The sequence below is a fragment of the Oreochromis niloticus genome, linkage group LG14 (assembly GCF_001858045.2).
Source record: "Oreochromis niloticus isolate F11D_XX linkage group LG14, O_niloticus_UMD_NMBU, whole genome shotgun sequence".
Classification (NCBI taxonomy): domain Eukaryota; kingdom Metazoa; phylum Chordata; class Actinopteri; order Cichliformes; family Cichlidae; genus Oreochromis; species Oreochromis niloticus.
Genome location: NC_031979.2, coordinates 21,172,396 through 21,192,463, shown reverse-complemented (window position 1 = coordinate 21,192,463; position 20,068 = coordinate 21,172,396). Strand labels below are relative to the sequence as shown.

The 20,068-nt window shown below is 43.4% G+C and overlaps 1 protein-coding gene across 3 annotated transcripts in view; it reads right to left on the bottom strand.

The window, feature by feature from the left end:
• Nucleotides 1-1,010: 1,010 nt before the first annotated feature.
• The window catches only part of sik2b (salt-inducible kinase 2b), a 46,476-nt gene continuing 27,418 nt past the window's right edge, over nt 1,011-20,068 (bottom strand). For 2 of the 3 annotated variants that reach the window (XM_005455795.4, XM_019367597.1), the window contains 10 exons: nt 19,732-19,855; nt 16,946-17,172; nt 15,117-15,269; nt 14,502-14,660; nt 12,142-12,373; nt 11,753-12,046; nt 9,176-9,333; nt 8,402-8,515; nt 8,132-8,223; nt 1,011-6,507 (listed from right to left, as the gene is read on the bottom strand). In XM_005455795.4, coding sequence (XP_005455852.1) covers nt 5,862-6,507; nt 8,132-8,223; nt 8,402-8,515; nt 9,176-9,333; nt 11,753-12,046; nt 12,142-12,373; nt 14,502-14,660; nt 15,117-15,269; nt 16,946-17,172; nt 19,732-19,855 — 2,199 coding nt within the window. In that variant the 3' untranslated portion in view covers nt 1,011-5,861. The remainder of the gene's footprint in view (nt 6,508-8,131; nt 8,224-8,401; nt 8,516-9,175; nt 9,334-11,752; nt 12,047-12,141; nt 12,374-14,501; nt 14,661-15,116; nt 15,270-16,945; nt 17,173-19,731; nt 19,856-20,068) is intronic. The other variant, XM_005455796.4, reaches the window with a different exon arrangement.

Below are 20,068 nucleotides of genomic sequence, written 5' to 3'. Positions count from 1 at the left end.
CTATATTTCTTCCCCCCTTAGCCTTAAAAATGTCCTTTTTGATATAGTTCCTGCTGGATCAGGTGACCCTGAATCCTACCTTAGTCTCACTGCAATAGGCCTAGGCTGCTGGTGGCCTCCCACAATGCACTATTTCTTCTTCAATCACCTTTTCCACTCAATATGTCCTTGTAGAGCACTCTGGTTTTAATCACTAATTATTGTTAAACTGTGGCTCTCTTCCAGTGTTTCTGTCCCGTCTTCTTCCCCTCAACCGGTATCAGCAGCTGGCTTCCCCTCCCCGTGCCTTGTTCTGCTGGAGGTTCCTTCCTGTTAAAAAGAAGTTTTTCCTTCCCACTGTTGCCAAGTGTTTCCTCATTTTTTAAATAAAGACTATTCTCTGTAAACCCTAGAGATGGTCATGTGGGAAAAATCCCAGCAGATCAGCAGTTTCTGAAATACTTGGACCCACTTGGCCATGTTTTAAAGTCAAGCAGAACAGGTGTACCTAATGAAGTGGCCAGTGGGTTATATTACCTTTAATTTCAATCATCACTAGGACATAAATCCTTCACATATATAATCAATTGTCAACTTTGATTAAAAAAAAAAATGCCTGGAAATATTTCAAAAGTGTGTTATACATTTATCCTATTAATCTCAGGATTCTTTGAGTGTTTCTATGTTACAACGTTCCTGCCAACAACGAAAGTGTTCACTGGTATCAAGAAAGTTTTACTTGGCAAGTCTCACACTGGAGAATATAAATTTTAATGCTGCACCTGAACCGGTTTCGTGGCTCCTGCTGAATTGTCCACCTTGAGAAGATTAGCTCTGGTTGAAGCGGTTTCGGGTTCAGGTATGACTCAACTGCTGAGCGTGATTCATTAACCCACGCTTCTGCCGCGCCACTGTGGGGCACTATCAGTCGGCTGTAGTGTGAAGTTATAGGACAACTGGACTAGGTGGAGAAGACTCTCCAACTACCAGGATGAACGGCATTGTTGCAAAGAAACACTCACACAAGGCTCTTCTGTTCAATAAACCTTTTTAATCTCAACAGCAAGTTAGCTTATGTGTGGTCAACATCAATGAAGGTAAATATAAAACTGGATTTCTATTGATAGATTTTCTGTTGTCAGCAGGAGGTGAAATTATACTTGGAAACACATCAACTAGAATCTTCATGACTGTAGTCTTCCACTAGAGAAATATTGCTATAATACTTTTAAATGGCATACACTGATTGACCAATAAGAAAAAAAAAAAGCACGGTAGAGAAGCTGACAAAGAAGCTCCAAAACTCCACACGGTGGGTCGTACAGGGAAACTTCTGAGCGACTTTGGTTTTGTACCTTTGTAAAACCTGGCTCTACTTACTTTCAGAAAAGAAAAGAAAAAAATACAGAAAAGAAAGAAATAATCATCGTAAAATAACCAACAAAAAAGGGTCCGACAGGAAATATTGGTGCTATTTCAAAATCAATTTAGACTGAAAATACGAAAAAGTAAAAGGCACACTGAACACTATTCACGTTCAACACAAAATTCGGTGCAAACTGAGCGCGCACCGACGATTCATTACACCCCTAATCTGTACACAGAACACATCATAATAAACTCAAACGTGTTGCTTTTTCTTGAATTAAAAACAACATTTGAATAAAGTGTTACTACATCAGGTCTTTTTTTGAAAGTTTTTTTTGTTGTCGTTTTGTTTCCATTATTGTTGGGGAAGAGAGCGAAGAAAAAGGTGTTTCCTTACAGATCTGCGGTTCGTTTTTAATCTGCTGGGGGAAAAAACAAGCAGAGCAAAAACGAACCCTTCCCACCTCCTCCTCTCTCGCTACATCTCTTCTTCCCCTTTGCTGTCAAAGTGCTCCAGTATTTAAAACTTCCACAGATCATCCTGTAGCCGTTGACAAAATGAAAAACAATTATCGCAATATTCACTTCAAGGAGAAATCCACCCTTTAATGCTCTTGCACCACCATTAGTGACAATCTAATGCTCTTCAAACCTCAGAGTAATTATTTCATTGTAAACAAAGCTCACACACTTCAGCGGACTTCATTCTTTCTAAAGGACAATTTCAGCATGACCCACAAACTGGGTGTGAGCTTATTTGCGTCAATAAAATGTGGGCAGATAACACCATAAACACATCCAGCTCACGGACTAGTTTTGTAAAGTCAAGGGTGGAACTGTTAATGCAACCACAAGACTTGTTTTGCAACAGGTCTTGTAGCTTCAGTGCACTCTGGTCTATTGAGGCCATTGTTTCTGAAGGTGATATCTTTGCTCATTTGACTGTTAAATGTGGAAAATGGTGACTTACTAAGCTCTCTGTCTTTTAAATCCTGAGGCACCGACGTCAGAACTCGACTACAGTGTTTGCTATAGAGGTGGCGTTATTCAAGTAAAGGGTTCTCAAAATTTTGTGGCCAAGGACGCCAACACCATTTTATTCAGTCTGATCTTGGTTTCGCTGGATGATGTTGGGTGACTCATTTCTCCTCACAGGCTAATAAGCCAAGCTACCTAGCAGCAAGAACAGGTCGTTGCAACCTGAGAGAGGTGACTTCATGACAGATGTGTTGTGTCAGAGTCTTTCGGAGCTTCTACTGGCTAAAACAAAAATGTGGGAGGGAATGAGGCTTGTGCACATCAGTGCAGCTCTCTTTTTTTAACGATAGGCCACAATTCTACTGCGAGAACCAGAGAGTGAGTTAAAGAAATGAGGTTTGTCACCCTCATTACTTGAACGCTGCCTGTCATGTTAAATGTTCTATGACCACAGGTTGCGCGGGGGGTGTGAGTGTATTCCCTGCATCAAATCAATCAAGTCAACTGCATTAAAAACGTCCTCATGGTTGGTTTTATTGCTAGCAGACTGCAGCGGTCTCTGACGCCGACATGTCTGCAAATACCCACTACCAGCTGAGGCCTACTTAAGCGGGAAGATGTAAGATGCAAACAAGAAATGGGGAATGTTTGCCTTCAAAGTGAAAGCCATCGTGTTTCAAGAGGCAAACCGTCTCCTTTTCTGGTCTGCATCGCACCTGCAGCTGGCGAGCATCTGTGGACAATTTGCCGTGTACCATGCAAACTACAGGCGACCGCGGTAACCTGCTAGCAGCCAAAACAATCACAAAGCTTTGGTCAGGGCATGCGCATTTTTCCTTACTAACGCTCACTGACCAACTGAAACGTCTCGAAACCTGAGTGAATGACGGCTTAGTCACTGGACCATGATCGTCACAGTGACAGATTAACGTCAGTATCTGGTAAAACCTCAATAATATTTGAGTTTTGGTCTGTTGATGAAAAATATCAAAGAGCTGGGTCGTGATACTTAAAGCAAGATGAGCCTTTTTCCAATGCCACTCAAAAAACCAAACAACTAGCTGGCCAATGAAATAATCAGCAGATTGTTTAATTGGTTAATTAATTACAGATGATCTGCTGTGGAACAGTGTTAAAGCATTTTAGGATGGATTTTCCTTTCAGTCTTAACCAACACTGCAGCCCCAGTTGGTCCACATTATTTTCCCTTCACTGAAAACTGTTAACTGTCAAACCACCTTCTTCACTCCGGGTCAGTGCCGTCTACAACGCGAGGGGGACTACCTCGTCTACACTTCTAAAGGCTAACTCATATGACCACTGAAGGTGACAGTGTAGCAGATGGTCACAGTCCTATTCTCTATTATCGTGATCATTTTCTAAAAGTTATCATAATCATCTGTCAGAGAAGATGCGTCTGTGTTTTTCAAGTAGATTGAACACAGTCCGAGTGCTGTGAGGAAATTAAAAAACAAAACAAAACAAAACTATATATATATATAATCTCTCATCTTGTTGCTGGCTTGCTGTCAGTCAGAGTGGTGGTGAGCCAACAGTCAAGATCCAGTGTGTGCTGACTGATGTTCTGCTAACAGAAGCCTTAGCGTAAGAGAGAACACATTCCTTAATAAAATCTAATGCAGGGGATTCTTTCAGGGGTCGTTTCATTATTATAAACATCATCCATGATTAAAAACAACACGGCGGCATGACTGGAGCATTAAGGATGTAAACCAGAATTAATCTAAAAGCTACTACTGCACTGTGTTATTCTGAATAAAGCCGTCAATACAGTGTTTGTCTAGTTCAGCAATGATAACAAATGCTGTGAAAATGATGAATTCTGGATTGTGCAAACACACCAACGCACACGCACGCACACATTTACACCGAGTACTGTGCAAAAGCTTTCAGGAATTTCCAATTCAATTGTTTCGTTTCTTTACCAGCAGGGTGACCCTGATCTCCATCGCTGAATCAGCCTGACATAAAAAGTCATCAAGTTCTCCAAGATGCTCGCAACAACCTACCTGCCAAGTACCTGGGAAGGTTGCGTGCGAGTGTACCAAAGAGAATCGGTTCTGTTTTAAAGGTCGAGGGCGCTCAAACCCGATTTAAACTCACTTTTTTTTTTTTTAAGAGCCTAAAACTTTTGCACAGTACCATCCAAACAGCTGTTTCCGAGTTCGTCCCTGCACTTCTGTGGAAAGTAAGCGAGAGATTATCTCCTGGTTACATCATCGGCTCAAGTGATGTCACTTCTGACGACACAGAGGGCCCCAGGAACCAATCAGAGCTGGCTGTACTGGTGAGGCTATTTTCATTCACAAATCCCCCTCCATATTAAGGATTAATATTGCTTCAGTATTGCCACAAAAACAAAAAACAAAACAGAGTAATATCGACTGTTTCACATCGCAGCTTCCTGATCCTAACGTTTTAATTACGTCAGCCCTCATTTATCAGGGACACGCATGACCCACAATTCAACTGTTAAACAAAGGTGTAGCCATTTCGTCGCAAAAACTGGTGGTCATCTCCGTCAGTACAATAAAAGCTGGAGCTGGCAGCTGTGTGCAGCTGGATTGAACGATGAAAAAGCAGTTCAGTAGTGTGAGAAAATCAGGATCAGTAGTTACAATGAGCTAAAAAAAAAAAAAAAAGATGCATATCACACATAGCTTACATTAATATTCTCATTAGTCAACCCACGTAATAGCTTGGAGACATGGTTAAAAGCACAAATGTAGCAGGTTTAGGGTACGTGTTTAGGTACTGAGAGGTTTAATGTATAATGATAGTGTTGGAGCCTATGCATGAGAGCCGTGTTGGGCTTTGTACATTAGTGTTTAAATAACTTCTATAACTGCAAAAAAACCAAAAACACTGTGGGCATCTTCATGGTACCGTGATAAATGAGGGCCAATTTCTCTCTTTTTTTTTTACAATTTTTTTTTAAACCTACCGGTTTCTTAGAAGGAGAAAAAAAAAGTCAAAGTGTTTTGAGAACCAGTCTATTGTTGTTGATGGTGTCCTATCTTAAATACAAAAAAGCACTGCCAGCCATTGTGCTTTTGGTTGCCACGCAGTCGGGTCTTAAATGAGTTCGCTTCCAAACCATAGGTGACTCGCTGCGCTCCATCGACCTCTGGGATGTGCGGCATCCCAACCCCCCCCTTGGGCTGCACGGCGCAGTCCTCACACAACGTACGTGACAACAGCAGCCTCGCCGAGTCAGTACGGTGAAACTCCCGCTGTGCCACATACCGGGCCTGTTCCTGCCTCACAGGGCTGATGAGAACGAGAACAGAGGAGACGAGGGAGAAAGGGAGGTAGGTTAAGGGAGGATTCTGGTAGAAAGGTCGAGGTTCGTCACAACTAAGAAATGAAGTTTGTATTAGTTGCACAAAAATTAACACTTCCTTCCCCTGTTGCTACGCTTATGGCCTCCACTTATATCTCCATTCTCTCTGCTCTCAATGCTGTGTGGATTCTCATTTCTTAATACTGCTTTCTATAAAGCCCCTCAGCTGGCTTTAGTTGACCAGTACAAAGCCATGCTGCGAGTCCACAGTCTCCATCATCTCACTGTCCAAGAGGGAGCCCTGCAGCTCAGGCAAGCCTAAGCCGTCGGACTGCCCAGAAGCAGCCAAAACTCCACCCATAGCTCCGGTATTAACCTCTCCTCCAGCAGGTGGGGGCAGGCAGGAGGGATCCAGTGCGAACTCGTACTGCTCTGGCAGAAGAGCCTCAGTGGAAGGCCCCAGGACCTGCTGCTCGCAGCCTCCAGGGTAGCTGAAGCCCAGGCTGCTGGCAGCAGCTTCATGAGGCTGAGGATGGTGGAACTGGTGGTGGAGGTGAGATCCTGGAGGCAGATGTTGGGTGTAGTGGTGATGGGTCATGTAGGCATCATAACCCAAGGCCTCGCCTGGTTCCATCACAGGGCTCAGGTTATGAGCGTGGCTGAATGGAGGTGAGGCCTGAGGGCTGCCCTGCTGCTGAGCCTGAGGCTGGTGGGTGGCTGACATTGGGGAGCCCTGAGGGGAACTTTGAGATGCCGCTGGGTCCAGCGGAGGGCTGCCTGTTGGGTAGGATCCTTCATCAATCTGCATCTGGTTGAAGTAGGTCTGCAGCCCCATGCCCTGTGATTGCTGCTGCAGGTACATCCTCTTCTGATGCAGTCTGCGGGGAGAACAGGTGTAACTCACTTCAAGCAAGATAACACTTTGAAGCAACACAAGTTGAAACAAAAATTTTCCAGAGTACAAAATATAAAACCCCAATTTGCCAAAAAAATGATGGCGCACTGGGTAGTATTTAAAAAACGGAATGCAATGATTTCCAGATCTCATAAACCCATATTTTATTCACAGCAGATCATAGAAAACATCAAATGTACCACTTTAAGAGAAAAATATTAGTTCATTTTGAATTTGATGGCAGCAACATGTCTCAAAGCTGGGACAGGGCCATGTTTACCACTGTGTAGCATCTACTCTTCTTTCAGCAACAGTCAGCAAACATCTGGGAACTGAGGAACACAGCTGCTGGACAGGAAAGTTGTCCTGTTCTAGATTGACACAGGATTTTAGCTGCTCAACAGTCCTTGGCCTACTTTGTTGTATTTTTTGTTTCATGATGTGTCGAAGGTTTTTAATCAGTGAAAGGTCTTGACTGCAGGCAGCACCCGGACTCATCTGCTATAAAGTGACGCTGTTCTAATAGATGCAGTATGCAGTTTAGCATCATCTGGCTGAAATACTGAAGGCACATGCTGCTCAAAAGCCTGTATATACCTTCAGCACTGATGATGCATTTCCAGATGTGCAAGCTGATCATTCCAGAGGAACTGATGCATACCATCAGAGATGCAGCGCTAATAAAACTCTTACATATTGCTTCTTCTTTGTATGATGCATTTGAGGATTGCATGGTGAACTGTGTTCATGGACAATGATTTCTGGAAATCATTGTCTGTGAGCCTGTGCAGTAATTTTCATGACAGAATCAGGTCTGTTTTTAATGCAGTGCCATCATCTGGGGCCCAAACCTCATCTCTTGCACACAGAGATTTTTCCAGATTTTCGGAGTCTTTTGAAGACAATATGTACTCTATGATGAGATATGAAGTTTCCAAATTTCTACACCGAGAAACATTATTCTGAAATTGTTCCACAATTTTTAGATGCTGTTTTAGATGCTGATCTTTACTCCACCTATCTAAGATGTTCTTTTTATACCCAATCATGTGACTGACCTGCTGACATTTAGCTGAAATTGTTGCAAAATGCTCCTTAAGCTGTTTTTTAAAGCACCATTTACTTTTCCAGCCTTTTGTTTCCTCATATCACCCATGTTGCAACCATCAAATTAAGAATGAGCCAATATGTTGTTATGAAATGATAAAACATCTCAAGCTAAACATCTAATCATTATTGCTCGTGCGTCACGATTTGTTAATCAAATGAAAATGATCGGCTGTATTTGATGACAGTTGAAAAACCAATCAAGCAATCTGAATTTAGCAGATGGCACACAGAAGACACCGTGTCTCTATATAGCTGGATACATGAAAAATAGCAAAAGAAAAGTGGTTGGAAGCATGGATGAGATCAGTGTGGCAGTAGAAATTGTCTACTTTGTTTTTAAAACAAAAAAAGTTTAAAAATTTAGATTGAAAATTATTTTTGCTTCAAATCTCAACAGGGAAAGACCACCACAGCTATGCTAACACAACAAGAATAAAAAAAAAAAACATCCCTGATAATATTTCATACAGTGAAAAACATTTTCCAGTGCCATTTACCTGTGTTCCTGCAGCTGTTGCTCTAAACTTCGAGGAGTCTCCTTACAGAAAACCTGGCAGCTAGCAGGACTGTTAGCCAAGACGTTGGCCTTCTGGGTACAAGAGAGATTTGGACTGATGATTGGGTTCGAGATAAATACCTTGGTAACCATCTTAACTTTACAAATGATATCACTGAATGTTACGCAAAACAGTCATTTGGCTCGATAAGAAACGTCTGTATCAGGTATAAACACAGTCATAATGAGAGTAGGTGGTAGGAGACTGTACCTGTAGTCTGTGTGTGAGGTAATGTGTCTCCAAACTCTGTCTGCGGGACAGCAGAGGCGGCTGCGGCCCACCTTGGTATAAAGCTAGGCCTTCCTGCTGCTTGCATGCTTCACCCTTCAATCAAAAATATGAAGCATTAGGACAAGGGCCCAGATCCCCTCTGCTGCCGGTTAATAAAGCTTTAAGTGAATTATCTTTGCTGTCTCCTGCCCAAATGCCTGTGTGGTGACTGATCAGCCAGATGCCTTGCTCTAAATGGCATGCACCATTGGGATTACACATTAGGTAAATGAAATGAAAGCAAATTAAAAGGATGATGGGGCCTGAGCATCATAACCAACAAAGAGCTGCTTCATTGCATTATGAGAGGTGGACAAAAGGAAAACTACTAGATCTTGTCGGCTAGTACGACTAATTTTGCTTGTTTTTTCCCCCCCTTGCATTATTACACTGTGCTTGTATCATTTAGTATCAATGTGTGCCTGTCTTTTTGTGTCAATGCAATTCCAGCAACTACTGGCCGACTGCAACAATGGCTGTATTCATTTTAGCCAAGACTCCAGGCTCCAGGCCCCAGGGGGACAGGAGACAGTAAACAAGCCACAATTGGCTGCCTCTCCTGGGGTTACACAACAGCCTGGGTGCATTTTTTTGTTTTGTTTTGTTTTTTTTGGTGACATGGGGTCAGGACAGTAGATGAGGCTGAATGTGACAACAGGTTTTGAAAGAGAAGGAACTGTGTGTGTTTGTGCGTGATTATGCAGCAGGACTAACCTCGAGGAGGTTGTGCAAGTGGTGCTGTGGTCCCAAGGGGTCCATGGTGGCCCCATCCCCAGAGCCCATCTGCTCCACCAGCAGCTGGACTTTGTTCAGCTCCAGGATGCCTTTGGTCCTCGCCAAGTTCTGAAGGTGCTGCCGAAATGCGACTAGACCTGAGAGCACAGACGAATCCCCACAAAACAGAGTCAGCATTGATTTGTGCACCTGATCAATAGAATCACTCTTTTTTTTTTTTTCCCACAACAAGAAGTCAAAGTTTCTAGCCTTTCTCAGAGCCAGGCTTAACAGTCGCTGACGCAAGCAAGCTGGTTGACTGGTTAGCGCTTTTCATAGCCCTTACGAACATTGTGACTGCATGCACGTCACAAGCTGCGGCTCCTGTGCGTTTGTGTATGCACATATATGACAGCATCTCCGTGCGAGCGCTTGTGTGTGCGCAACGGCAAGCAGCTCAGATAAGACCCATCCAGTGGTGACGAGCTGTGGCTGCGAACGATAGGACCTGACTCACTGTGATGGTGGGAGTTATTTAAAACCAGAGTCAGCAGTCTGACGCAAAAGAATCCACCACATCAACACTCTCCAAAGAGGATTACGAAAAATAAATAAATAACTGACACAACCAAGTGGGAGCGCGCGGTACAGACTGTCACCGTGGAGCCAGGGAAGAAACACACATTTCTGAAATGTAATTATAGATTCTACTGGGCTAAAGTGCAGGTGATTTATAACCAGCAGGCACAGAATAAAGTAGCAGTGAAGGGTGGAGGAGGGGGGGGCGAGAAACTGAGAGGTAGATAGATGTTGTTTAACATTCTCTCTTATATTTTGGCTTCTCTTTGATGTGAAGGGGAAACAAATCCCGCCTGCCGCAGACTGAAACTTTGAATAGAGAAAGAAAAGCAAGCCAGGGAATGAGTATGTGAAGAGGGAGAAAGAAAGTGAGCGAAAATGACTGAGGATAGGAGGCAGGGAGGAGGGGGGATATGTGGGCTGAAACCTTCAAATATCTGTCTCTGATTCATAAGGTGAATCATCACCATTGTAGTCATCAGAGAGATTGGGGGAGGGGAGGGGGGAGTGTGTGTGAAAAGGGGGGGAGGGGTGGGGGATAGTGAAGCACTTTTATCTTAAAGCAAAATATACCAATCAGATACGACAGAGAATCTCATGACTGTGGCACCTGTCGAAGAGCAGGCTAGATGAGAGTTATGTGAAGTGAAAGTAAAACCTTCAGAGGTCTTATGAAGTCAAACAGGTCAGAGCTGCTGCATATTAGGCAAGTGCTTTTAATGTTGTAGTCCCAATGGATTCCAAAGCAAGTAAAGGAGGTCGTCAGCACTGGGCTTTGTAAAATCAAACAGGCCTCTGAGAGAAATGGCAGATGCTTAAGGAGTGGCCAAACAAACAATTTGGCACATTCTTTTAGGGAAGTCTACAGTCAAGAAGTAAATCGAGGGTTTACCTCAACATGGAAACAACTGGCGGCGCTAAAAAGAAAGACTAGATCAGATTTTCTTGAAAGCCATTAAACAAGTCTGCCCAGTCCTGCAATCAGTCAATCAATAAAATCTACAATGCGTCCAACAGCTTCTGTAAAACATGGAGGAGGCTGTGTTTGCAACATGGGAATGCAAGAGTACCAGTTTAGCAGGAGCTATATCGTCTGCTCTGTTTCAGTCAAATGCCGCAGGGGTTTCATCGCACACATGAAAAACTGTCCAAAAGAATACTGCAAAAGCAATCGGAGAGCGCCGCAAAACTCAAATAAATAAATAAAAGGGATGTTGTTAAATGTCTGAGTCAGTCACCTGACCTTAACCCAGTCGAGCTGCTTCAATTACTGAGGACAAAAGTGAGGAAAAAAAACAACAAAAAACAACAAGCAGCTATTGAAGGAAACTGCAATAAAGACCTGGCAAAGCTTCACATGGAGGAAACTCAGCTGGTAATGTTCCAGACCTAGTATTTGAGTCCAAGTAGAAAAAAAATAACCCTTATATTTATAATTATCTTAGTTTGCACAGTTTCTTCAGAGCCTGTGAAAATGGAATGACTTAGTAAAAAATGGCTTTGACTCCTTAAAAGGTTAGCAGAAAATTTTTGATAAAACTTGTGGATTAAAGCTCACAGTCTCCACTTAAATCAGATCTTGATTGCTTCATTTTTATTCCATTCTGGTAGTATACCAGGAAAAATTAGGAAACATGGGCTAAACACTTAAGCACATACTGGATCTGAATATGCAGAAGGAGTCAAATCCACCTTAAAGGGGCACTGGACTGTTTTTCTGCTGCACACGAAGCTGTAGTTAAAATTGCAAAGTGTAGCAAAACCTTATATTAAGGTAGGCTGGCTACATGAATACTCAGGTGACCTGAGTTCAGGTGTATGCATTTAACAGGGAATATACACTGTATTTAATCTGTTATCAAGCAAGTGAAGTCAAGGTTATGGCTGCCTACTTTAGCTCACAACTGTTTAAAAGAGAATCTGCTTCTCAAAGGATACAGATCACTAAAATGGCTTTAAAAAAACAAAGAAAGAGAAAGAAATCCAACTGCTTCTGACCTTGAGTGAGGGAGGTGTCGGAGGCACGGCGCCCTTCCCTGAAGCTGATTGGGGAACGGTTGTGGGTCTCCCTATGCTGGGAAGTCAGTGCAGCCATAGCTGGGTTGGCAGGCCTGGCACTCAAGAAAGACGTAGGGGTGACACCAGGGGGAGAGCTGTTGGGCGGAACCACTTCACTCAGACAGGGAGGATCCTCCAGCAGACCGAGATCGCTGTGCATCGAGCCCATGTCGTAGCCAATGTCCGAATCCACGCTACCCATGGAAGGATTTTGGCCTAAAGTGAATAATTTACCTGAGGGATGAAATATTTTTTCCACATCATTACAGAGATCATGATAAACGGTTTCATCTGAACACTGTCTGTCTGCTACCAAAGGCCAATCATACCCTGGTTCGAAGGCCCTGGCTGGTTGGTGACCTCAGACAAGGTGTGTCGCCGCTGGCCAAATCGAGCTGTCTGATAGGCTGAGAGCAGGTGAGGCGGATCATCCTCTGTGTCGGGCTCCTCTGTTTCAATGCCCTCATCAATGGATGTCTCCATCATGTTGCTAGGCGACGAGGTGGAGGACTTGCGCAGGACAATGGGGGGAGGTAGGGGGTCCAGCAGGCAGCCGTTAACCTAGATAGCAAAAGAGAGAAAATTCTGGATTATTGACTTAAAACCACTCAAAAACTGAAGTTATCAGTTAAAATCAGGCTTCTTAAATATGCACAAGGTTCACACACAAACAGAAGAAAAACATGACAAATCCATCAGCTACAATAAAAACTTGGGTATAAGAGGGCCGATCACTGTGCTGAAAACCGTTTTCCCTCCACTCACAATGATGGGAGTGTGTGTTTGTTGCAGCACACAGGCCTGTATGTGTTGGCCTAGAGGTGGAGGGTTGGGATGAAGGAATGCAGTGCCAGGAAGCAAGCTTCGATTCAGTGAAACTGACACACACACACACACACACACACACACACACACACACACACACACACACACACACACACACACACACACACACACACACACACACACACACACACACAGATCATCTGCATGATTTGCTGCAATAACTGGAATGCCTGGTGTTGGTCTAGTAAGAACAGCTTTGCCCAGTTCTCCATCTGCTTTCTGTAGTGTGCTGGGATAGGAATGCTATTGCTCAACAGACACACTCACACACAGAGGACAAGAGAACCAGAAACAGAGAAGGATAAAGAAAGGCAGAAGCTTAAAAAAGAAGAGATGAGCTGTCTGCGGATGGGTAGGAAGTCTGGGCGGCGAGATCGCTGGAGCAGTGCAGAAGCTTCCTGTCCATGTGTGTTCACTCAGTTCTGCATTAGGTCACATCATCATCACAGGACTGCTTACATAACCGCACTCCATTCACGCAGATAACACGCACTCTGACTCTCTGCCCTGTTCTGTTACCACAGACTGTCTCACACGCACAAATCATTCTTTATTGGAGCCAGGCGTGCAGGTGGGATGGACAAGAAATTTTGACTGATACTGCATGTATCTGTATTTGTTCTTCCTGCATGCCTGTTGTTTGGTGGGGGGTGGGGGGGTTCCTAACAACAGGCATGTAGGAAAGTGCCGTTGGTTAGCTCAGATGAATAAAGAAAGAGGGACAGCGTGTGTGTGTGTGTATTTCTGTCAAGGAGCCTTGCAGGACAAGCAGCTGTCCTGTCTGATGTGAGTGCTGGTTGAGTGCTTACATAAGAGGATATTGTCAGCTGCACTCTGGCAGCTCGTTAATTGCAAAAATTGGAATCTGTTATCTGCGGTTAACACTAAAATCACAGCGATTTGACATGATTACTCAATAACTATGCTGAAAGCTGTACTTTTCATTACATTTAAATTTTATCAAAAATCTAGTAAAAAAAAAAAAAGGTGCATGTGGTGTAGGACACAGGGTTGATGTGGTGAAGGTAAGGCACAGGCAGGTGGGGATTTCTGACTGCGAATCTGTTCTCACAAGAGTAACAAGAGGCCCGGGGAGAATTGCAGGCCTCGGGAGATCTGCACGAAGCCACCGGAGAGCAACACAGCGTTTCCACAGGTATGGAAACTTCCTCCAGATTGACCTTTGTTGACCGAAGGCTTTCTTTCCATCAAGCTGACTCGAGCTGAACTAAACTGTGAGCAAGTCTGGCCTTTTAGGAAGGGGATCAAAGCACACTGCTTTAAAGAAAAAGGGATGATCTGGATTTATAACATGAGCCAGAAGACTGGGGGGGGAAATATACCTGTATGATTATTGTGCTGCATTTATTTTTTTCCCAAAGTCATTGGAAGCCAGGATTGTAACTGAAAATAAAATGTCTTTTAATCGCCTAGCCCCAACACTGCCAGGCTGCAGATGCTCAAAACTTCAAAGGAGTCTGGTACACACACACACACACACACACACACACACACACACACACACACACACACACACACACACACACACACACACACACACACACACACACACACACACACACACACACACACACTCTGAGGTGTAGAGAGACATTTGTGATTTACAGCGAGCGGGCATGCTCATCAAAGCATGGCAAGCTTATTGGGATGATACTTGCAGCAGCTGATAATGACCGTAATAACTACAAATTCAGCGACTAAGTCGTCTCGTGTGAGCGAGCTGTAAAACAAGGACAGTGAACAAACAAGGAGACGCACAACAAAACAAAAATACATCCCCATTTACAAAGCCACAACTTGTTTTTACTAGTATTGCACCTACTTTGGGTGTGTTGACATCCTCCACCATGAAAGTCTGCTCCAGGGGAGATGCAGTCTGGGGGAAGGCGAAAGCATCAGAGGACGCTTGAGGCACAGCAGGAGAACGCAACAAACGACTGCCCTGCTGGAGCAAACCCACCTGGGCAGAAACACTGGTCGACTGTGGAGAGGGAAAAAATTAAGATGAGTCTTAGAAATTACATCAAAACCCCTTAATTTAAGACCAGCTCATAACAATATCCTTCTTAAACATGTAACTACGACAAAGTACGAGGGGCTGTAAATTTTTGCATTTACAACGCCAGCCAGTAAAGAAAGCTAGGTCCTACATGGTGATGGAAATGAGAGAGGAATTGCATAGTGCTGGTAAGAAGAGGCAGTAGGCAGAGAAAAGAAAAACATGAATAATGCAACTGAGGGAAAGGCATTACGATCAAGGCTGGGTAGAAAAGACTGCACGAGAGCACACGAAGACACGGACAAATAAATGGATGGGCCATGTCTTTCCGTTTGTTTGTTCCTGGGTGCAGGTGTGAATAACAGAGCTTTGATCAGGGAGGCGTGGAAAATAATCTAAACGCATTAATTCAGAAACGCCTCAATGCCCCAAAGTTACCTTGACGACAGTCTGTTCGGCGATGGTGCTGGGTCGTCGCTGGCGGGCGTCGAGCCTCTGTTCGACGGGGAAGCTGCAGCGATGGGCCTTTAGCCGCTCCACCAGCAGGTAATAGATAGCAGCAAAGTGGTTGTAGCTTTTGTTCTGCAGAGACTGGAGGATGACAGACAATATAAATGGTAGTGTCTGTGATTGAAGTTATGAGGATGACTTGACTGTGACAGCTCTTAAGATATGGTGAGATAATTCTTTAATTATCCCTGTATGAAACTGGGTTATTGCAGCAGCTGAAGGGCAGAGTGTTGATAAAAATACAATGCAGAGAATATGGAAGCTGACAAGGCAGCATACATTATATACAGCAGTTCAGAGTTTCACTTTAATCACAGCTCGATTTAGTAGTTCAAAAAGTGGTTTCGATTCCTCGAGAGTAAAAAGAATCTGTTTCAATCAGGGCTGTAAGATATTTACATAGAGTCGTGGGCAGAAGTTTACATACACATTTACATGGTTTTAATGGTTTGTTTTAACGTTTTTTTTTTCCAGGATGGAATGATTGTACAGCACACATCTTTAAGGAGTTAAATAAATTCAAACCTGTGCACCTAATTCTTGGTTTTTTTTTAAGTTTCTAAAATGTCTTCACTTTACAAGCTCTAATAACGTCTGGTTAATGATCATAATCGACTACATCTAGTATTTTCTCTTTGTGGGGATAAGATGGATTTGTTCGACTCATTGGACTGACCAATACTCTGAGCAATGGGAAAGTCCACAGAACTCAATGATGATCTGAGAAATAAAATTGTATTCTTATTAATAAGTGCCACAAAATTGACATCTTCAACTGAAATTTGCAGCTGTCTCCATGGACAAGACAAATACCTTCTGGGGAATGTTTTATGGCCAGACGAGACAAAGCTCGAGCTGTCTGGCTAAACTGACAAGAGGTATGTTTTGAGGAGTAAAGGTGAGGTTTTCAAAGAACACTGCACACTCTGTTCCAGGAAAACAAACAATTTAACTGAACTCTACTAATTCTACCAAGAAGATTTGTCAAATATTCAGCCAGAAGCTTGTTGATAGCTACCAAAAGCTTCTGGTCGAGTCGCAACTTGCTTAGAGACATTTAACCACATATTACTAGTGCTGTATTTGTGTATTTGAGCCTAAATAATTTTGACCGTGGGTGGATTAGAGAAAATCCAGAATAAATTCAAACTTGTGCTCCCAATTCTTGTTTTTAAGGTCATTTAAGATGTACGCTGTTCAATCATTCCATCCAGGAAAAAGGAAAAAAGAACAGTTTAAAGAAATGATTAAAATTAGCATTAGCATTTATGCCCATGATGAATGTGTGTAAATGCCTTAACACAACTGTACTGTGACTGCTGAATAGTGGAAAATCAGTTCAGAAGTGTGCATGTTCTTTACGCCAATGAAGTAACTGATAAATTTAATTTCTTAGCAAGAGAAGGGTTTAAGAGAGAGGATCGCAATGACATTATACCATTTAGTTGAGATAGGCAACTACCCAAAATACCCAATTATGGACCCACTATTAAATCTTTCCTTGGATCACAATGAGGAACCCTTTTCCCCCTACTTTTATCAGCTTAAGTAGTTTACTGCTGAACTCTCAGCTTTATCATGCAGCCTAGTGAAATATAGCTGTTACCTGCAAAGTTAGAGTTATGCTTATCTATTGTCCACTATCATTATTATCGCCTCCTCCACAGTCTAAAGACACGACCTTTAAACCTCACACATTTACACTATAATTCAGCTTGAAAAAAATATAAAAAACTTCCTTCTTGCTCTGTTCTCACCTCTATAGTCTTGTGCTGGTCGATACCAAGGCTGTGCATCAACCGAAGGACCTGTTCACTGTATTCTCCTACACCGGCCTCACCCTCAGAAGACAGAGGCTGTTGGTACAGTACTGGCCTCTGTATTGGAACATCCAGAGTCATCCACTTGTGTTCTTTAATCTGGGCCACAGAGAGACGCTTTGACGGGTCCAGGACCAACATTCTGCGGATCAGGTGCTCACAGTCTGCGAGGGGTGGGAAGAGCAATCAGTCAGGATTTTTTTTTTTTATGATCAGAAAATGTTCCTTTATGTTTGGTTAATGCTAAGTACTTCTTGTAAATATAATGACGCAAACAAAGCCTCGAAGCATCATGCCCTTATCAAAGTAGCCCAGATGAAGTGGGGCAGAAATAACACTTTAAGAGCTTAAAATCTGCTAAGTTCTTTTCTTAGGTTCTCCTGCCGTCACATCTGAACAGCGTGACTACACTCCTTTCTACTTTCCTTCCCTCCTAATGAGAGCTCCTCACCTCTAGTTAGAGGCTAGATGAGTTTGACGTCAGACACAGCTGGGTTCTTAACAGGATTACAGCTCCCCTGGCTGTGCTGCTTTGGCCTGACTGCACCCCTACTGCCTGCAGTGCATTCCTGCCTACCAGACAGCAACCTTACACATTTACTTGACTGCAGTCATCTTAAAGCAAAACAGGCGAGCTTTCATCAAATAAGCCCTGCAATTGGTCATCATTATTTTTGAAATTAATCACTCCTATTTTGTAGCATTTATATTAAAATTAAAAAAAAAAAAATCAAAACATGACGACTGAATTATTTCACTTTCTCAAGAGTAGTCGTCATATTATCTTTTTACTTTAGCAAACAAACATCTCAGATACAAATATGCCAAAATCGAGTTTTCAAAGAGAATTTGATTCTCGGAACATTTTCATCCGTGCATCACCTTCAGCAGATATCCTGTGAAGACAGAGACCCTCAGCAGTTCATAAACACAGAGCCCAAGGACCTGTCTGCTAACATTAACTCCCTGCTGCACATTCTTCTCAGTTGCCCTGCTGATCTACTAACATCTGCTTACATCACACTTTTTTTCCCCTGTACCTCGTGCCTGGTAGTGCAGCCAACTCAATTTTCTCCTCGTTATGTGCATAACCAGCACGTCCTTCAATGCACTTCTACTACATGCTGTGGCCACTTAGCAGCTTGTGCAGCTGCTAAGTTACAAATTCCTTTTGAATAAAATGCGGCACAACGCACTACAATTTGTCTGAGTCTCTGCTTGTTGCTACAGCCCTGTTTATAAGAACAGTTGAAGGTGAGCTTCTGCTAACCACCAGGAAAGGTCAGACTACATGTAAAGGGGGTGAGAATGCATGCCCATGTAGCTGACTGCCTGATCGACAGTCTGTTCTTATCCAGTGCCTTACACCACCATGACTTAACCACAGAACAATCCTAGTTTTAACACTTGCAGTGCTGGAGTCGTGTAGAGTTTCCAATAAAGAGGAACTGCAATGGATTTAAGAGCAAGTAATCGTTTTAGATGTCATTGATTTTTATCTCGCAGGTAATATCCCAGTATTTTAACCACCATCAAACATGACTGAACATACAGAACGATTACAGGCTGCTGTGGTAATTACCCCAGCATACACACATTCCTCTGCTCAATGGTGTTCTGCCCTAAAGAAAGGGAAGCAGCTACACATAAGTAGCTATTACATGTAAATATGATAGCCCTCTAAACCTAGCATTTAAAAGATGACCTTAGTTTTTGCTGACCAAAGAATACTCAAACAGGCCAACAAGCCTTAAAAAAATGACATCTTTTAGAGTTATTAAGTCACTAAGTAAGTCGCTGGCTGTGGGGTTAACCACAGCATGTACAGTGTGTGGTCTATAGTATAGTGCACTATAGTGTCGGCCAGTGCGAGCAACTGGAGGAAATAAGACGGACCGTTTCTGGATAAAGAAATCAGCACACTATGTTCTCCTTGTTCGCAGAACAGGGGCTGGACTGGGGGTGGGTAGGCGGGTTCGAGTGTCAGTCTGGCCAGGGAGCTGACATTACACTCCTACATTCCCCGTATGTCTTAATTGTTTCAAGGTCCCGAACAGCAAGGAGGAGGAGGAGGAGGGGGGAAAAAAAAAAAAAAAAAAAAAAAAAAAAAAAGTCTGGTCGACTCTCTAACCACACCCCCCTGTGGAGAAGTTGCTTCAGACGTGCAGATGGGACACAGAGAAACAAGACAGAAGAAACAGACAGGGCTACAGACGGACAGGAAGCTGTCTCACAGAGGGTATGAGTCAGGCAGACATCCTAACAGACAGAGGGACAGACAGGCAAGCTGCTGGAGGGCTTCACTGGCTCTTCCCCAGGTTACATAAACAGCTCCAGCTCTGGACTCAATCTACAGCCAGCCAGCCAGCCAGCACAGCCGCTAACAGCAGGGCTGCTTGAGACCGTTAGCCGAACTGACTCACTCTGCAGCCTGAACGCTCACATAAACACACACACACACACACACACACACACACACACACACACACACTGCAGTGCTTCATATTGTATCCCCTTCAAATCGGTGGAATGCTGACTGACCTCTTGACTGGTTATAGCTGCAGGAGTGACTCAAATAGGAAAGCGTGATCTATTCGTCTGTGCGTCAGTGTTCCTACCAAGAACTTTAATGACTTTTTTTCCTCAATTTGACTACATGCTGTTGTATAGAAGACCCGAACGCATCTGCGCTTGCAGGAAAAAGCGAGGCCCTCTCCTCTTACCTTCAGTCATGAAGTAGGGGATGCGAAACCTTCCCTCTAGTACTCTCTGCCGGAGGTCAGGCAGAGTGGGCCCATCAAATGGCAATGCACCACACACCAGCACGTAAAGCACCACCCCCATACTCTGGAAACATGAAAAAATGCACACACAAGAAAACAAGGTGAGGATAGGAGTGAAGAACAACCAGTAGATTAATCAATGTTAGGTATGTAAATGTAAACAACTCAGACACATGTCCCACTAAAGCATGAGTCCACACACACAACTTTATGGTAAATGATTGCGATATATAGGAGGCTACAAACTGTGGTTGGGAAAAAACATTCCACGTAACCG